The sequence below is a fragment of the Corvus hawaiiensis genome, chromosome 30 (assembly GCF_020740725.1).
Source record: "Corvus hawaiiensis isolate bCorHaw1 chromosome 30, bCorHaw1.pri.cur, whole genome shotgun sequence".
NCBI classification, from domain to species: domain Eukaryota; kingdom Metazoa; phylum Chordata; class Aves; order Passeriformes; family Corvidae; genus Corvus; species Corvus hawaiiensis.
The window spans coordinates 199,351-213,578 of record NC_063242.1 but is presented as its reverse complement, the minus strand read 5'-3'; the positions used below and the strand labels follow the sequence as shown (position 1 = coordinate 213,578).

The window sequence follows — 14,228 nt, the reverse complement described above, 5'->3', positions numbered from 1 at the left end:
TTATTTTCAAGCCAACCAACTTCAATGTCATAAAATCATGGCATGAAGATTGTATCTGGAAAAAGGTCTTCTATATGATATAAAACCCACGAAGAAACAGATCTGGTGATCATTATCAACTATGAATAACTAATTTATATGTAAAGGGAACTCTCGAATTGGGGTGTGCTTCTCCTTCAAAGGACTGGTAAAAAGGTCTCCTCCTGAAAGGAGGAGGCCTTACAGATTCTTGTAGTGATGTCAGTACATATTTTCTGAAATGCAAAGATGATATAAACAGTGAAGACATTGTGGCTCAGTAGGACTATTCTGTTCAGTCTTTTGTACTTCAATAGAGTCTGTTTATATGGGTGTGGGCAGGGAACAGGGATTAATGGAGGTTTGTACTCTGTGTTTTTATTCTGTAAGGTTTATAACCTTTGGTACTGATTAAAATATCAGTTTATTTTTTAATGAAAACAAAGGAAATGGCTTCACTTCTCAATCAACTTTCAATAGAATTATCTGACCATGCAGAAAAACTGTGGATAAATTTAAGTAGAATTATGTGTATTTCTTTATATGATACTTATTTTATCCAATTTACCTTATTTGAGAAGAAGCATTTTGCTGAGGAAGCAAAATGTTTACATATGTTTACATTTCTTAGAGTACATGGTGCTTTCCAACAGGACATTCAAAACTGCACCCGAAAGTTGTATTATCCCAAGTCTTATTACAGTTCTCTTTGCAGACTGATTTTGTTTTTTAACTTTGTCTGTTGGATATTAATTGAAATATAAATTATTTGATAGCATAGAAAGGTTATTTTCACTGTAGTAGATACAGCATTAGTCTCATCTTAGTATGTATTTTGCATGCTATGTATTCATATATGTGTGTAATATTGGGGAGTGGGGTAGAAGGACAGAAAGAGAAGGAGCAACATGTTAGTATACAATTTCCATTCTTTGTCTCCAGCATGCCCTAGGAATTGCCTTGTCTGTTAGTGAGCTGGCATAATTGCAACACACCACCCTGCCTCACACAAGGATCTGTGTAAAATGAGGAATTAAAAATGTTTTTAAATCCATGCATAGTAGTATATTTGTTCTTTGTAAACAGATGGTTACACAGCTTTACATTTAGTTCTTGCCCTGAAGTCCCGCACTATACAAGTGAAATTTGCTTTAGGCAGTGCGGGCAATACGGGTACCATTGAGAAGGAACTATGTAGACCTTAAAGCAGCCTTTTGGTACCTAAAAGAAAGCTGTAGAGCGACTTTGTACAAGGGCATGTAGTGATAGAGCAAGAGGGGAATAGCTTCCAACTGAGAGAGGGTAGATTTAGGTTAGATATTAGGAAGAAATTCTTTGCTGTGAGGGTGGTGAGGCACTGGAATGGGTTGCCCAGAGAATCTGTGGATGTCCCATCCTTGAAAGTGTTCAAGAACAGGCTGGATGGGGTTTTGCACAACCTGGGGTCGTGTAAGGTGTCCCTGCCCATGGCAGGGAAGTTGGAACTGGATGATCTTTAAGGTTTCTTCCAACCTAAACCATTGTATGATTTTTTAAAATTCCGAACCCAACTGATTTCTCTCCCTACCTTCAGCATACCCCTAGGGTATCACTGCTGGTTACCTCCTTCATCCAGGAATTCTAAGGGCCTCCTTTACTGCAGCTGTGATGCTGAACTGCATAGGAGTGATGTAGGACTCAATATTGCTCTAGTTAAAACAAGCAGGGAGTGTGGCTACCCTGCTGTATTATGGACTACAAAAAGGAAGAGGTTTCGCAGAAGATTTATGTTCTTTGAGTACTGAGCTGTCATACTGGTAATGAGGGAGGTTGCACTTTTCGGTGAGGATGGCCTTTCCTGATTATTTAACCTTGATATCAGCCTAAGAATAGGCTTTGCCACACTCTGGTAGTGTCATAAGGACCATTTTTCAAAAGGGTTTGCAGCCAGCTGCAGAAAATTTGTGTCCAAGTTCTGCTTACATTAGCAGAAAAATTAAGCTTTGTGAAGTTTTTGCCTGACTCTGTGTGTGTGTGTGTTTATTTTAATTGCCAACATAATTCAGTTTCATGTCTTTGAGCAAAGAATAACTTGGGTCCTTGATCAGTCTGGGAATCAGTTGGCCATGTACTGAAGGACAGTAAGTTTTGCTCTGAACAGATTTTCCCCACTGGTGAAGTCTTTCTGTGTTGCTTTAGAGAAAGAAACTGTTTCTGGTATCAAGATGTTTTTCTCCACATTTAATTCATTTCTGGATGACAGGTTAATTGACAATTCCATATTTTAAATAAATTAAATATGCATATCACAGGGCATGATTATCCAGAAGACAAATTAGCAGAAATGTATTAAATGATGTAGTACTACATTATTAAAATGAAGGTGCTTTCTGAAGTGACTAGACATAGTTACAAGATACATGGATAAAAAGACCTACTATGTCTTGTGGATATTGTAAATATGTTTTCTAGTTTTTTTACTTTCTCAGCTTTTACAGTTATTGCTGAAATATGTTGAATTTTTCTCCTCTGTTGGAGTTCGGAGAATGGGAACTGAACAAGATCACCTCTTCTAAGCGTAAAGTGTAGTGTTTTCTCTTGAACATTTCTCTGCAGCATTATCAGTGGAAAATTAAGGTTGGAAATTTTTCAGGGTTGTTTGTGATCTAATGGTACCTGGTTCTGATCTGTGAAGGCTCAAATTTTGGATAGATGTTCTGCTTTGAGCTAACATTAGGCTAATATTCACATATGCGTAAGTAGGCTTTATGTTCATTGACAGGATTATGTTTTTCAATGACAAATAGTGGAAAGTAAAAGTGGAAAAGCAGAATGCTTGCAGCTTGGCCTTTGTGCACTTAATAGCATAAGTGGAATTGGAGAGTTCTCTCATTCTAATGACAATGGACTGAAAACAACTGAGCATTGCTTTGTCATGGAGCAGCTCTCTGAACACAGAATTCTTACTGCAAAAGGAGTTCTTTCTTTCAAAGCCATAAGGAGATTATGTAGAAAAATAACATTAAAGAAAAGAAACATTGTGGGTGAGAAGAAACTTAAGATAAATTTACTATAAGTTTAAACAAATAGATATTCCTATGTTGTCATTTCTTTTATCTTGTTGACAATGCAAATGTGTTCAAGACTATGGAATATGGGGTGGATTTAAATTTAATAGAAAGATAATAGATTAAATAGTCTAAACTTACAACGCTGGGAACAACATATATTTTGGAATTTTGAACTAGTACTGACATCTTTAAAATGATGGTAGAACATTCATGGTATCTCAAAATACTGCATCTTTAAGAGAACAGGAAGAATAGAGATAAAACTTTCTTTTCATTCTCTAGAAACAGGATCTTTGTAGAACCCACAGAGCTGATTTTCATCAAATTTTGTTAACAAAATGCATGGCACTTTTGTAGTTATACTTATCTGTTTCTTTCTTCTTTATCATTCTGATGAATGCTACTTCAGATGGTACTTTGTTTTCCCAGTGGTTCTGTCTGTAGCAGGGTGAATAAAACCCAAGTATCCTAGAAATGGAAAAAGGAAGAAGGAAGGTAGATTTTGCATATGGATATAACCAGAGGAACTTTCTATCTATTGAGAAACCTGAAGATAGCTACATAATTTCCGTTTTGAAAATTTGTTCTTATTAGTCACTTATCCCAAAGAATATTGGTATCCTGACCAGCTGTAAATAAAGACTTAATTGCAAGAGAGCAGTGCCATTTTTCTCCTGGATTTGTTGCTTTGTCAGAGTAATGAAGTGATTGGCTTTTTTGTTCATTGTTTTTATTTAAAGGTGTTTATACTACAGTTCTGGTGAACCTGAATTTTGTATTCATGATGTCACAAAGAGTTCATCAGTATAACTTATGTGTGCTGGTTTTAGGTCATCATTATCAAGAAAGTTCACGTGGGAGTACAGACAGACACATTCCACTACATTGCTTACAGTCCAAAGAGAAATGTATGTTAACTATGCAAGGCTGAAGTGGCCTTTCTTGTTCCACCATTATGTGTTTCAGTACTTAGATGGAACATGTCCAAAGTCCAGGCAAAGAATAGAAGGTGCATGGAAGATGAGAATTGGAAATGTTCTTTCAAAACTACATTTAGACTGCATTTAGTACTGAATGTTGCACTCGACTTTAATTATATCCAGGCTTTCATGAAGCTCCCAGTAAAACTTCAGGTGTTTCAGTTTTGTGATAAGGTTAACTCACCTCTGTCTCTGATGTCACTTCTGTCTTGTTCTAAGGCTATAATGCATAGGCTTTTCACCTGGGGAAAATGTTTGCTGTCATTCTGATATATACAGAATTCGTTCACATACCATGCTTGAGTGTGTTTAATAGGTATTTATTATATTATTATATTACATAGTGCAATAATGAAAATTTTTCTGTAACTTTTGATATAATCATGCAGAAATTTTCTGGGTTTGCTCTACTTTGACCCATTTACCAGGAATGACCACTTGGGAAGGATGTCATTCCAGTAAACTGACTTTGGAGAAGGGATAAAACTGACAGCGTCAGATCACTTCTGAATTGCATTGTCTATCTAAGTTAATGTTTTTGTCTTATTACCTGTGATTTTTGCTTTTAGGCTAGTTGGCTTTTTGTAATAGGGTTTCCTTCTAGAAATAAGATGATGAGGCTGTAATAATTCAAAAAGTTGCATGAATTGAGGCTCAAATTGTAAGGAATGTTTTTTCCTTCCCTTCCACCTCAGTTAAGTTTCTTCTTCCAGTATTTGAGAAGGAATATGATTGTTAAAATGAACACCTACAATTACTACCAGTATATTTAAAATAATGCACAGAGTTACAAGTCTTAAAAGTTCTTTTTGATTGTGAGTGTGAGTTTTATAATTTTAAGCCACTCATAGAAAAATGCAATACGCAGAATTTTTGCATCTCTGTCACCAGATTTTCCTAATCAGTACTGTTTGATAGTACAAGACAGTTTAATGCTGCTCTGTGTCCCTGCATGTTGAAAGAACTGCCGTATGAAGTTTCAGGCTGGCAGCAAATATTTAGTTTTGTATTGAGACGGGTCAGTATACTCAACTGGAAAGCAGTAAGACAGTATGAAATTTGATGATGCCTTTGAGGACACTGAGAAAATGATCTGCCCTGCAGCAGGCTTGTTAGTCTTAGCCCTTTGTGAGGCATGACTTCATAATAAATGCTGAAGGAAAGAATTAACAGAGGGGTGATTTTTCCAAAGTTAGAACTGAAATGATTAACCTTATATACATGTGTGTTTTAAATAATTTTGTGAGGCAGAGGAAATGCAGTGGGTTAAACCTCTGTCCTTGGATAAATATTTTGTATGACCTTTATACAGGAAATATGTGCTAAAGTGTATGGAATCTAGAAGAGTTACGGGATGGACAGGGAGTTGGCTGAGGAGGTGGCAGTAGATCTTGGTGAAAATAAATAGTGCAAGGACATAAAGAGAATTCTTGTCTCTCAGATTTCATTAACCTATTGCTCTTGAAACTTTTTCAAAACAAAAATATCAGGTTTGAGGCCTTATTAACAATAAAAAGATACAGGAATATGAGGTAGCAGGTTATCTTGAATAAGGAGTAATTGCAGTGAGGGAAATCAGTAGTGTAAACTAATAGCTTTTATGAGATGAGGTAATGTTTTTATAAGCTCAATTTTCAGTTGCAAACAACAGTTTGCAGACTGAGTTGCTCGTGTGTTACTGTTCTGAAAAAGGTGAGTGCTTTCATGCACCAGGCAAGAATCTTCAGCCAGTGTCAAGGAAGTATTAACAATGTTAGTCTTGGCATTGAGGCAACCCTCCAGGGAATGTCACATGTGGATCCTGGCCACTTGCAGACAAAAGAGGAAAGTTCCAGTCAGGCAGGCATAGAAAGTACAACTAGAATGCTCTGCAGAAGACTGAAAAGAGGAAAGAGCCTGTTCTGTTTATTCTAGATGAACAAAATCTTCCAAGCTCAAATAAGAGCATCAGGTGGGTAAATAAATTCCGAGAAGAGAAAAGGACAGAGTTAGCAGAAGAGCTAATTAGCTGTGTGTAAAATTACTGCAGAAATTAAAAGAAAGTGGTAGCACTGTGTTCAAGCTCATGCATCTTTTAGGACCAGAGGACACAAGCTGTTTGGTTGCAAATTAGTGTTACAGGCTAAATTAGGAAAGGTCCTCAAACAGCACATGAGGGGCAGTTGGTATTGTGTCTGAAGTGAGAGTGAATTTGCAAAAGCTTAGGTGGTGTTTAACTGGGAGGTTATCATCACCAGACAGTGGGGGCAAAGCTTCTGCAGAGGACAGGGAAATATGCTTTACATTGCACTGTCCTCTTAAATTGTCACTCTGTACCACTTACCTTGAAGAAGTTAACAAACTGAAGAACTTTACTTGCATATTTACCTCTTTAGTCCAAGGAACTAACAATTTTACCTTAAGTTTATGCAGTTCCTAGGGCAGTGAGTCTTGATTATCCCAGATTCTAGGCAGTATTTTACATTAAAAAATAATGAAGGGCTATTTTCTCTTCACAATTGTTTAACTTACTAAAAATTGAATTTGACTAATTTAAATCCCCTAAATGTTGTGGGAACTTGTTGTGGCATGGGTAGAATGTAATAGGTGTTAATTATTTGACTGCTTTAAGTATTAATTTTTGACCTATCCAACATAAGGTGTAATTGATTTGAAGACAGATTTAAATGGAGGTGAATAGTGTGTGGTTATGAGGTGGTTGATGCAAAGCTTTGAACAGTTCAGAATAAGGATTGGTAGATGTCATGAAGGTGAAATAAATGGAAAGTTCTTTTCAGGGTGGAAACACTCAAACTTTTTGAAAATATTTCTTTTCAGTAAAACCTTTGAAATTCTTAAGGTTATCTTAAGAGTTTGTGTTATTATAGAAGTGCAGACTAGTAAGGAATATCCATAATTTTTAAAATTTCATTGTAGAAAAGCAAGAGCTTAATTAGGCATATCTTAACTACTTGCTCTAATGTTTGATAGGGTTAAGAAGAACTTGATTAAAATGTCCAGTATAGCTGAGCAGTGTTTGTGTTGTTTTGCCCTCCTCCTATGGCACAGGGGAGTGAAAATAGGATGTGTTGTAAAGCACCTGACACATTGTAATATCTGAATATGCTGTGGCTATGAATTGTATTGGAATTGATGTCAAAATTCAGAAGCAGTGGTGTGACATGCTTAGTCTGCCTCACTTTACACCTAGGTCTCCAAACTGTTAATGTACAAAGTAAATTGAAGATTGTGCAGCGTGAGCTGTGTGGTCATTTTTAGGCATATAGACTGAAAAAGAATTCAAGTGTTTCTTAAAACAATGCCAAAGTTAAGGAAATAAACATTCCCTTGAAAAACAAGAAAACCCCTTATAACTTGGAATTTTAACAAGAAGACTTGAATAATTTAAAATAACATTTTTTACTTAGATTTCTGGAGTGGGTGCTTGATCTAGGCACTGGGAAAAAAACTGCTTTTAGTATCAGAGGGCAAGGACTGGAACCACTTAAAAGTAGTGCTGGAAATTATTTTTTTTCTAGGAAATGTTGAGAGGCAGAAGAGAAGTAAATAGATGTGTAGATGGATAAGACTAGTGCTGGCTGAACAGCTGGGTTTAGGGTTGGGAGACCCATGGGAACATTGCAAAGAGAGAACTGTGACTGCTGAGCAAGAATGTCGTAGCAGGGAGCTTGCTTGTCCTTACAGGGAAGCAGTGAGAAGGCTTAGCAATTCATATATGCTGGGGGAGAGGGAGGAATGCAATTGTGAGGGGGTGGGGAGAGGCAAGGTGAAGGCATCTGGACTGGGATGAAAGATTGGAAGCATGGAAACTGAGAAAGGAATTGGGAGATAATGCTGTTGTGAAGAAGTGTTGAAATTCAAACCAAAAATTAGCAGAAGAATCCACCCTCTGTGGTCTTGTCCGGCCCTATTTGTAATGAAACCTGAGATACTGGAACTCCTTTCATCAAAGTATCTGTCCCATTCCCTGTAATTACTGCTTTTGGTCACAATATAACTTTAGGAGCTCATTTAGGTGCTGTCAAAAGTGTGCACCATAGGTGTGCAATTAGCCTTCTGAATTGTGCAGGTGTCCTGATGACTCTTGAAAGTGTTTTAACATTCTGCTTATAAAAACCTAACCCTGAGGAAATAAATATGGTCAGTGCTAAGGATGAACTTGCTGGTGTCAGGAAATGCCCATTATTTCAGAGAGTGGCATCTGCTGTTTCCATAGGGCCCTCTTGTGTACACATATGGATAATTTCTGATGGACAAATCTCAGTCTGCATGGTGGAGGCAATGTCACTGATGGTGCTGGACAGAGCTGCCTTACAGATACATGGTGCCATGGCTTTGTGTGACAAGGAATGCATGGTTGCGTGGTCCTTACCTATCACTGACAGTTCAGTTTCTAAGCTGGATTTTAGGCCTATGCTATTTCAGAAAAAAGTGGGATTTGATCAGTGCTGTGGTTTGACCATGCCAGGGAATGGTAGCCTGTTCGAAAGGTGGGGAGTGGGAATGTCCAGCTGGGGTAGAGAAGGAGGGGACAATGTTGCTGCTCTTAGTGACCACACAGCCTTTACAGGCCTGTGTGGACTCACGTTTATTGTGAGACCTCAACTGTTTGCTCTGAAAGTTAAATAAGGCGGGGGACTGCTGGAGGAGAAAAGGTACTCTCAACAGTTGGGTGTTGTTACATTGTTTTCTCCACATGTGACTTTACTCCAGAAAAATGGGAGCAGCTTTTCACAAGAGGCCAACAGCCTGATACAGTAACACTGCTCAGTGAACATTGCGCATTCAAGTCACAAATGAGCTGCTGGGAGTTCTGCTCCAGCAGTAGAAAGTGTTGGATGATAATAATTCCATCCTCCAAAATAAAACTAAAATAATAATTCCATCCTCCAAAATAAGATGGGCCAAGTGGGTGTCTGTTGCTTGAGGTTTTGTTTTTCTTTTCCCATCTTTTTAAATAGGAAGAATGCTCCTATGAGATAAGGGAAGACTGTGGAATATGTTGCTGTTTAAAGCACTCAATCACAACAGTGTTGTACCCTATTAAAAATAATAAAAGTCTTTCTTCTGAACAGGACTTACTGGACTGTTGTATTATAAAAAAGGTTTAAGGAAAGAATTGAATTGGTTTGTAAGTGAACACACTTACTGAGCAAGACTGGGGCCAGCCACAGAAATGTTGTCACTATCGTGCTTGTACATTAAGTCCTTTGTTTCAAGTGATTATTTTAAAAAATAAAGAAATTTGTTTAAGAAATCAGAACTTAATAAAACCAGAGCTGAATTTTTGTTCAAGAATGAAGTGCTTTTTGGAGTTCAATAATTTTCCTCTGAGATTTTGTTTGTTTAGCTTTGGTTTTTTTGAGGGGGTTGGGGGTTATGTGTGCAGATTATTTCTGCTTTTAAGAGAAACATTTGGAAAAATCTTAAACTTTGGAATTTGGAAAGAGAAATTTGGAAAACTTCGTTTTCTTTGATTTTCTTTTTTTTCAATAGAAAAAAGCAAACTGGCCCGTTTTTTGCTTTGTCCAACAATTCTGTATATAAAAATCTAGAGCTAAGATGCAATACAGCTTTGCACTCACCAAATACTGTCACAGGCAAAACAGACTGAACTTGGAGATAATCACTGAATTTATTACAAAGAAAATCGGAGCAGGATGAGAAGTAAAATAAATCTTAAAAACACCTTCCTGCCACTCATCCCTCCTTCTCAGGCTCTACCTCCTCCCCTGCAGTGGCACAGGGAGACAGGGAATGGGGGTTTGGGGCAGTTTGCCACAGGTTGTTTCTCCCAGTGCTCAGGGAGAGGAGTCCTTCCCCTGCTGCAGTGTGGGGTCCCTCCCACAGGAGACAGTTCTCCACAAACTTCTCCAACGGGCTTCCCACAGGCCATAGTTCTTCACAAATTGCTGCAATATGGATCACTCTTCCATAAGGTGGAGTCCTTCAGGGTCACAGGTTCTACCAGCAAACCTGCTCCAGTGTGAGTTCCTTTCTTCATGGGTCTTCAGGTCCCTGCCAGGAGCCTGTTCCACTGCTGGCTTCCCATGGGTTCACAGCCTCCTTTCAAGTGTCCACCTGCTCTGGTGTGGGATCCTCCACAGGCTGCAGGTGGATCTCTGGCTCTCTTGTGGGACTCCATGGCCTGCAGAGGCACAGCTGCTTCACCACGGTCTGCACCATGGGCTGCAGGGGAATCTCTGCTCTGTTGCCTCCCCGCTACCAAAATCTAGCCACACAAACCAAATACAGTGAGCTATCTATTACCTATTAGCATTTTTAGGATTGCAGTCTTGTTGAGGGGGTTTTGTATTTTATTTAGTGTTTGGTGTTTTTTTTAATAGAATTGGTTCAAGGTGTTCCTTGGCAGAAGTTGGTTAATCTGTTCTCCACAGTGCCATGGCAAGGATATTCTTGTTTGATTTGGGGGAAATTATACCAGCCTTGCACTTCTGATCTCTGCTGCCTGTTTGATACTGTTTTGCCCCAGTTCTTCTGTGATTCCTGTCATGAGGGACATCTAGGCAGAAAATGGGGTGGCTGAATGGCAGCTGAGCTTGTGGACACTGAGGGGCAAGTGAGAGTGCAGGCTGAAGTATGGGATTTTATGGCTGGATCACAGCTTCCTCCTCCTTTTTTTTCCCCATCCTAGTGTATACTCACTTTGCTTTTTATCAGCTGATGTGGAAGCACAGCATGCTGCTTTGGTGGTCACAGCAGGGGCCAGAGCAGCCCCACGTGTCTGCAAGCTGTGCCTGCAGACTGCCACTCTGGAGAAGGGCAGTGCTCCCACTGTGGGGAAGGGAGAGGTGGTCTGCTTATAATTAATTTTCTGCACTCACATCAAGGGCTGGAATACATGTCTGTTCATATTAGGAAATTTCATATGCCTAATGTATTTTGGAAAGAAACCCAAACCTTTATCAGAATAAAGTCCTTATTGCTGAAAAGCTTTGGACTGATGAATTAGCAGCTATTTTTATTCATGAGTTACATTAGGAAAAAAACCAAAACCATTTATTTCAATTAATTGTATCTTAAAATGTATAAGTGTTGCAGAGTTTCACTTCTAAACTTTTCTTGTTTTCAGAAACAAGACACTGGACAGATTTTGTTGGATATGACCTATAACCAGTTGGGTGTGACGGAGAAGGAATATTTTGGTTTACAGCAAAATGAAACTTCAGTAGATTCACCTGTAAGTATAGTAAATATTAAATGTGTGTGCATGTATATGTGTGTATAAATATATACACATGTATGTGTACACACATATTCATGCACACAGATGCACTTAAAAAACCACTATTTTTCTGTAAATATTTTTAATCCATCTAATAGTTTTTCATTTCACAGCGGTGGCTTGAACCAAGCAAACCTATCAGAAAACAGTTAAAAGGTAAGACTTGATTTTACTATCTTGATTGTAACTTTGTAGTTCTGGTTTTCTGTGTTCTTATGACTAAAACAAATGCATGTTGTCCAGACGGTAGATTTTCTTCAAGAGTAAGTCTTGTGTCTGCCAGTCTTTTCAGCAGATCCTTCTACTTCTCCTTACTCCTACCTGAGTGGAAATAAGACCTGGTAGATCATTAACTTTGATGCTATAATAGCAGCTAAACCTGGTTTCTGAACAGTGTTAGACGTGCTTAGGTGGCCGTGAAAGCAGTATTCATATTGTGGTGCCAGTGAAGTCCTCCTGAGGGAAGCAAAGGAAGAGGGGGTTTTAAATGACGGAAGCATAGGCAGGTTCATGTATAGGTTCTGGCAATTTCTTGTCTCGCATAGGTGAGAAAAAACAAATTTATGCATTTTTATTAAAAGAAACCAAAAAAACAACACCACACTCTTCTAAGTGTATTTGTTGTTCTAGTATGTCTTGTTTTATATGGCTTTGGGTAACACAGAATGCTAACCAAGAAGGACAGGCCAGCCAGCGTAAGCCTGGCCAGAGAGCAGCTTAGGAGGACTGAGTGACACTGTCCCAGTTTGTGCTGTGACACTTGAGCTGTGTTTTTCAGCACTCACATTTCTACCTTGTGCTACAGATCATACATTTTTATGTCAATTCCTACACAAAATTAGCATGATGAACTTCTGTAATTTCATGTATTTATATGTAAGATACAACTGAGCACTATCCCACGGAGACGCCTCAAGTATATTTAGTGCTTTTCTCTCTTCTAATTCTTAGGAGGCAAAGGTAGCTCAATAATGCCTTTTATGCAAAGTATCATATGCAAAGTACTTTAAATGAAAGCACTACAACAAGTGAGAGCGTTTTCTTAAAGCTGGTGTTGGGGCATCAGGAGAGACTTCTCATAGTTTCTTTTAGTTTCTTGAAAAAAATACTTGAGATATTACGTGGTTGTTCATATAATTTTTCTGTAAATATAGAAATGAAAAGATTAGGCTCCTTCAGTTTTAAACTAAAAATTTATTTGCTCTTCTAAAATATTGCAGGAAGTTTTCCCTGCACCCTTCATTTTCGCGTAAGGTTTTTTATACCTGATCCTAACACACTTCAGCAAGAACAAACCAGGTAATTTCTGTTTGATTTTTGCTTCCATGAACTAGGAATGTGTAAATCCCTTCTTTCCTTCTTGGCAAACTATGCTTTATTACATAGATAACTTTGTATGACTCTTGGTATTGAATGCATTTGGATTGGAGAGCTTGATGTTATACTCATGATGAGTAGTTTCTGGCATACACAGCCTACAACTCCGAGATACAGCTGGAGTATAAGTTAAAACAAAGATATAGGTTTTAAAAGTGTGTTTATTTGCATCTTGAATTTTTAATTTTTTTTGAGTCTGCGTGCCCTAGGTCTATCTATCTTAGAAGTTTCGTATCAACACTGAGTCAGTTTTGGACGTGTGTAGTAGATTTAATGCTGAGGGTGTGGGAGGGTGGGGTTTATTTTTTTTGGGCAAGAACAGATAACAATTCTTGTTTTCTAGTTTGCCCATTACTTGTAACATGCAAAGATATATAATGCTTCAGTTTACAGTAGACCTCTAAAGTTTTCTTTTTTAACCCATCTCCGAGTTTTTGGGGTGGTGCGATATGTGAATCATAAGCAATTTTCAATCAATTTATCACAAGATTTTAATTGAATACTTGTTTTGTTCAGTGCCTGTTATTTGGTGTTTAGAATTTGAAGGCACACATTAATCTGGCCATTAATCTGGCATTTCTGTAGCACTTTCATTGCTTATTAGTTTCAGTGACTTGGGAATATAAATAGTACAACATGTGAAATTATAATTCTTGAAGAAAATTTAGCTTTTGACCTCTTTTGGTATTTGTTAATCATGCAGTTTTAAGCTGTTCTGCAGTTTAAAATTGAAATTCTTCTAAGATCTTGTCTTTAAGGTTCTTCACCTACCCACTCTTCAGTATCACTATAAACTAACATAGTCAAACACACTAATCAGAGGAAGACTGCACTGCTCTTGGAGAATTAAGAACTTTTTGTCAGCATGTGCTGCTAGAGAAATGTCTCATCCTCCACTGAGTAGCTCCAAGATAGACTGTCACAGTCAACCTTGATTGAGATTTGGGGTGCTTTGCCTTTTTTTTTAAATTTTTTTTAAAGTTGCATTCAAAATGACTATTCCAGGGAGAAAAAGAGCCCAGTTTAGTAGTGGTTTGGTTTTTGTAGTGTTGTGACATTAATACTGTGGCCCTGGATTTGCAGTAGAGACTGCCAAAGATCCTTAAAAATGTTGTGAGAGTGAGTGGGTGTATGGTTGCATATTTGTAAATGCCACTAATATTTGTTCATCTGTTTGTATCGTTTGCTGGGAAATCTAACGATATAAAACTAATATATGTAGCTATTTGAATCATACCATTTAAAAATAAATGCACATTTGTTTCTTTTCCAAAAAAATCTTTTCTAGGCATTTATTCTTTCTGCAGTTGAAGACTGATATTGCAGAAGGAAGGTAATAAGAAGAATCTTCAATTTCTCTATAATTATTGCTAAAATAAAATTAAAAAGCCTTTTACCTGAGGATATTGTTGCTGTAAAATTATCCCAACTGATTATCCCAATTTTCCCAAAAATATGCCTTGTGAAACATTGCTTTAAAGGAAAATCACATCTCTAGGAAATGTTACAAATTTTCACATGGCTCACTTATTAAGAACAGTTTAGAAGTCTGCTGTG

At 37.8% G+C, this 14,228-nt stretch overlaps 1 protein-coding gene across 3 annotated transcripts in view; it reads left to right on the top strand.

The window, feature by feature from the left end:
* PTPN3 (protein tyrosine phosphatase non-receptor type 3) overlaps window positions 1–14,228 on the top strand; it is a 165,064-nt gene that overhangs the window by 68,586 nt on the left and 82,250 nt on the right. For 2 of the 3 annotated variants that reach the window (XM_048289436.1, XM_048289438.1), the window contains exons 3-6: window positions 11,142–11,249; window positions 11,393–11,450; window positions 12,515–12,593; window positions 13,960–14,004. In XM_048289436.1, coding sequence (XP_048145393.1) covers window positions 11,142–11,249; window positions 11,393–11,450; window positions 12,515–12,593; window positions 13,960–14,004 — 290 coding nt within the window. The remainder of the gene's footprint in view (window positions 1–11,141; window positions 11,250–11,392; window positions 11,451–12,514; window positions 12,594–13,959; window positions 14,005–14,228) is intronic. The other variant, XM_048289437.1, reaches the window with a different exon arrangement.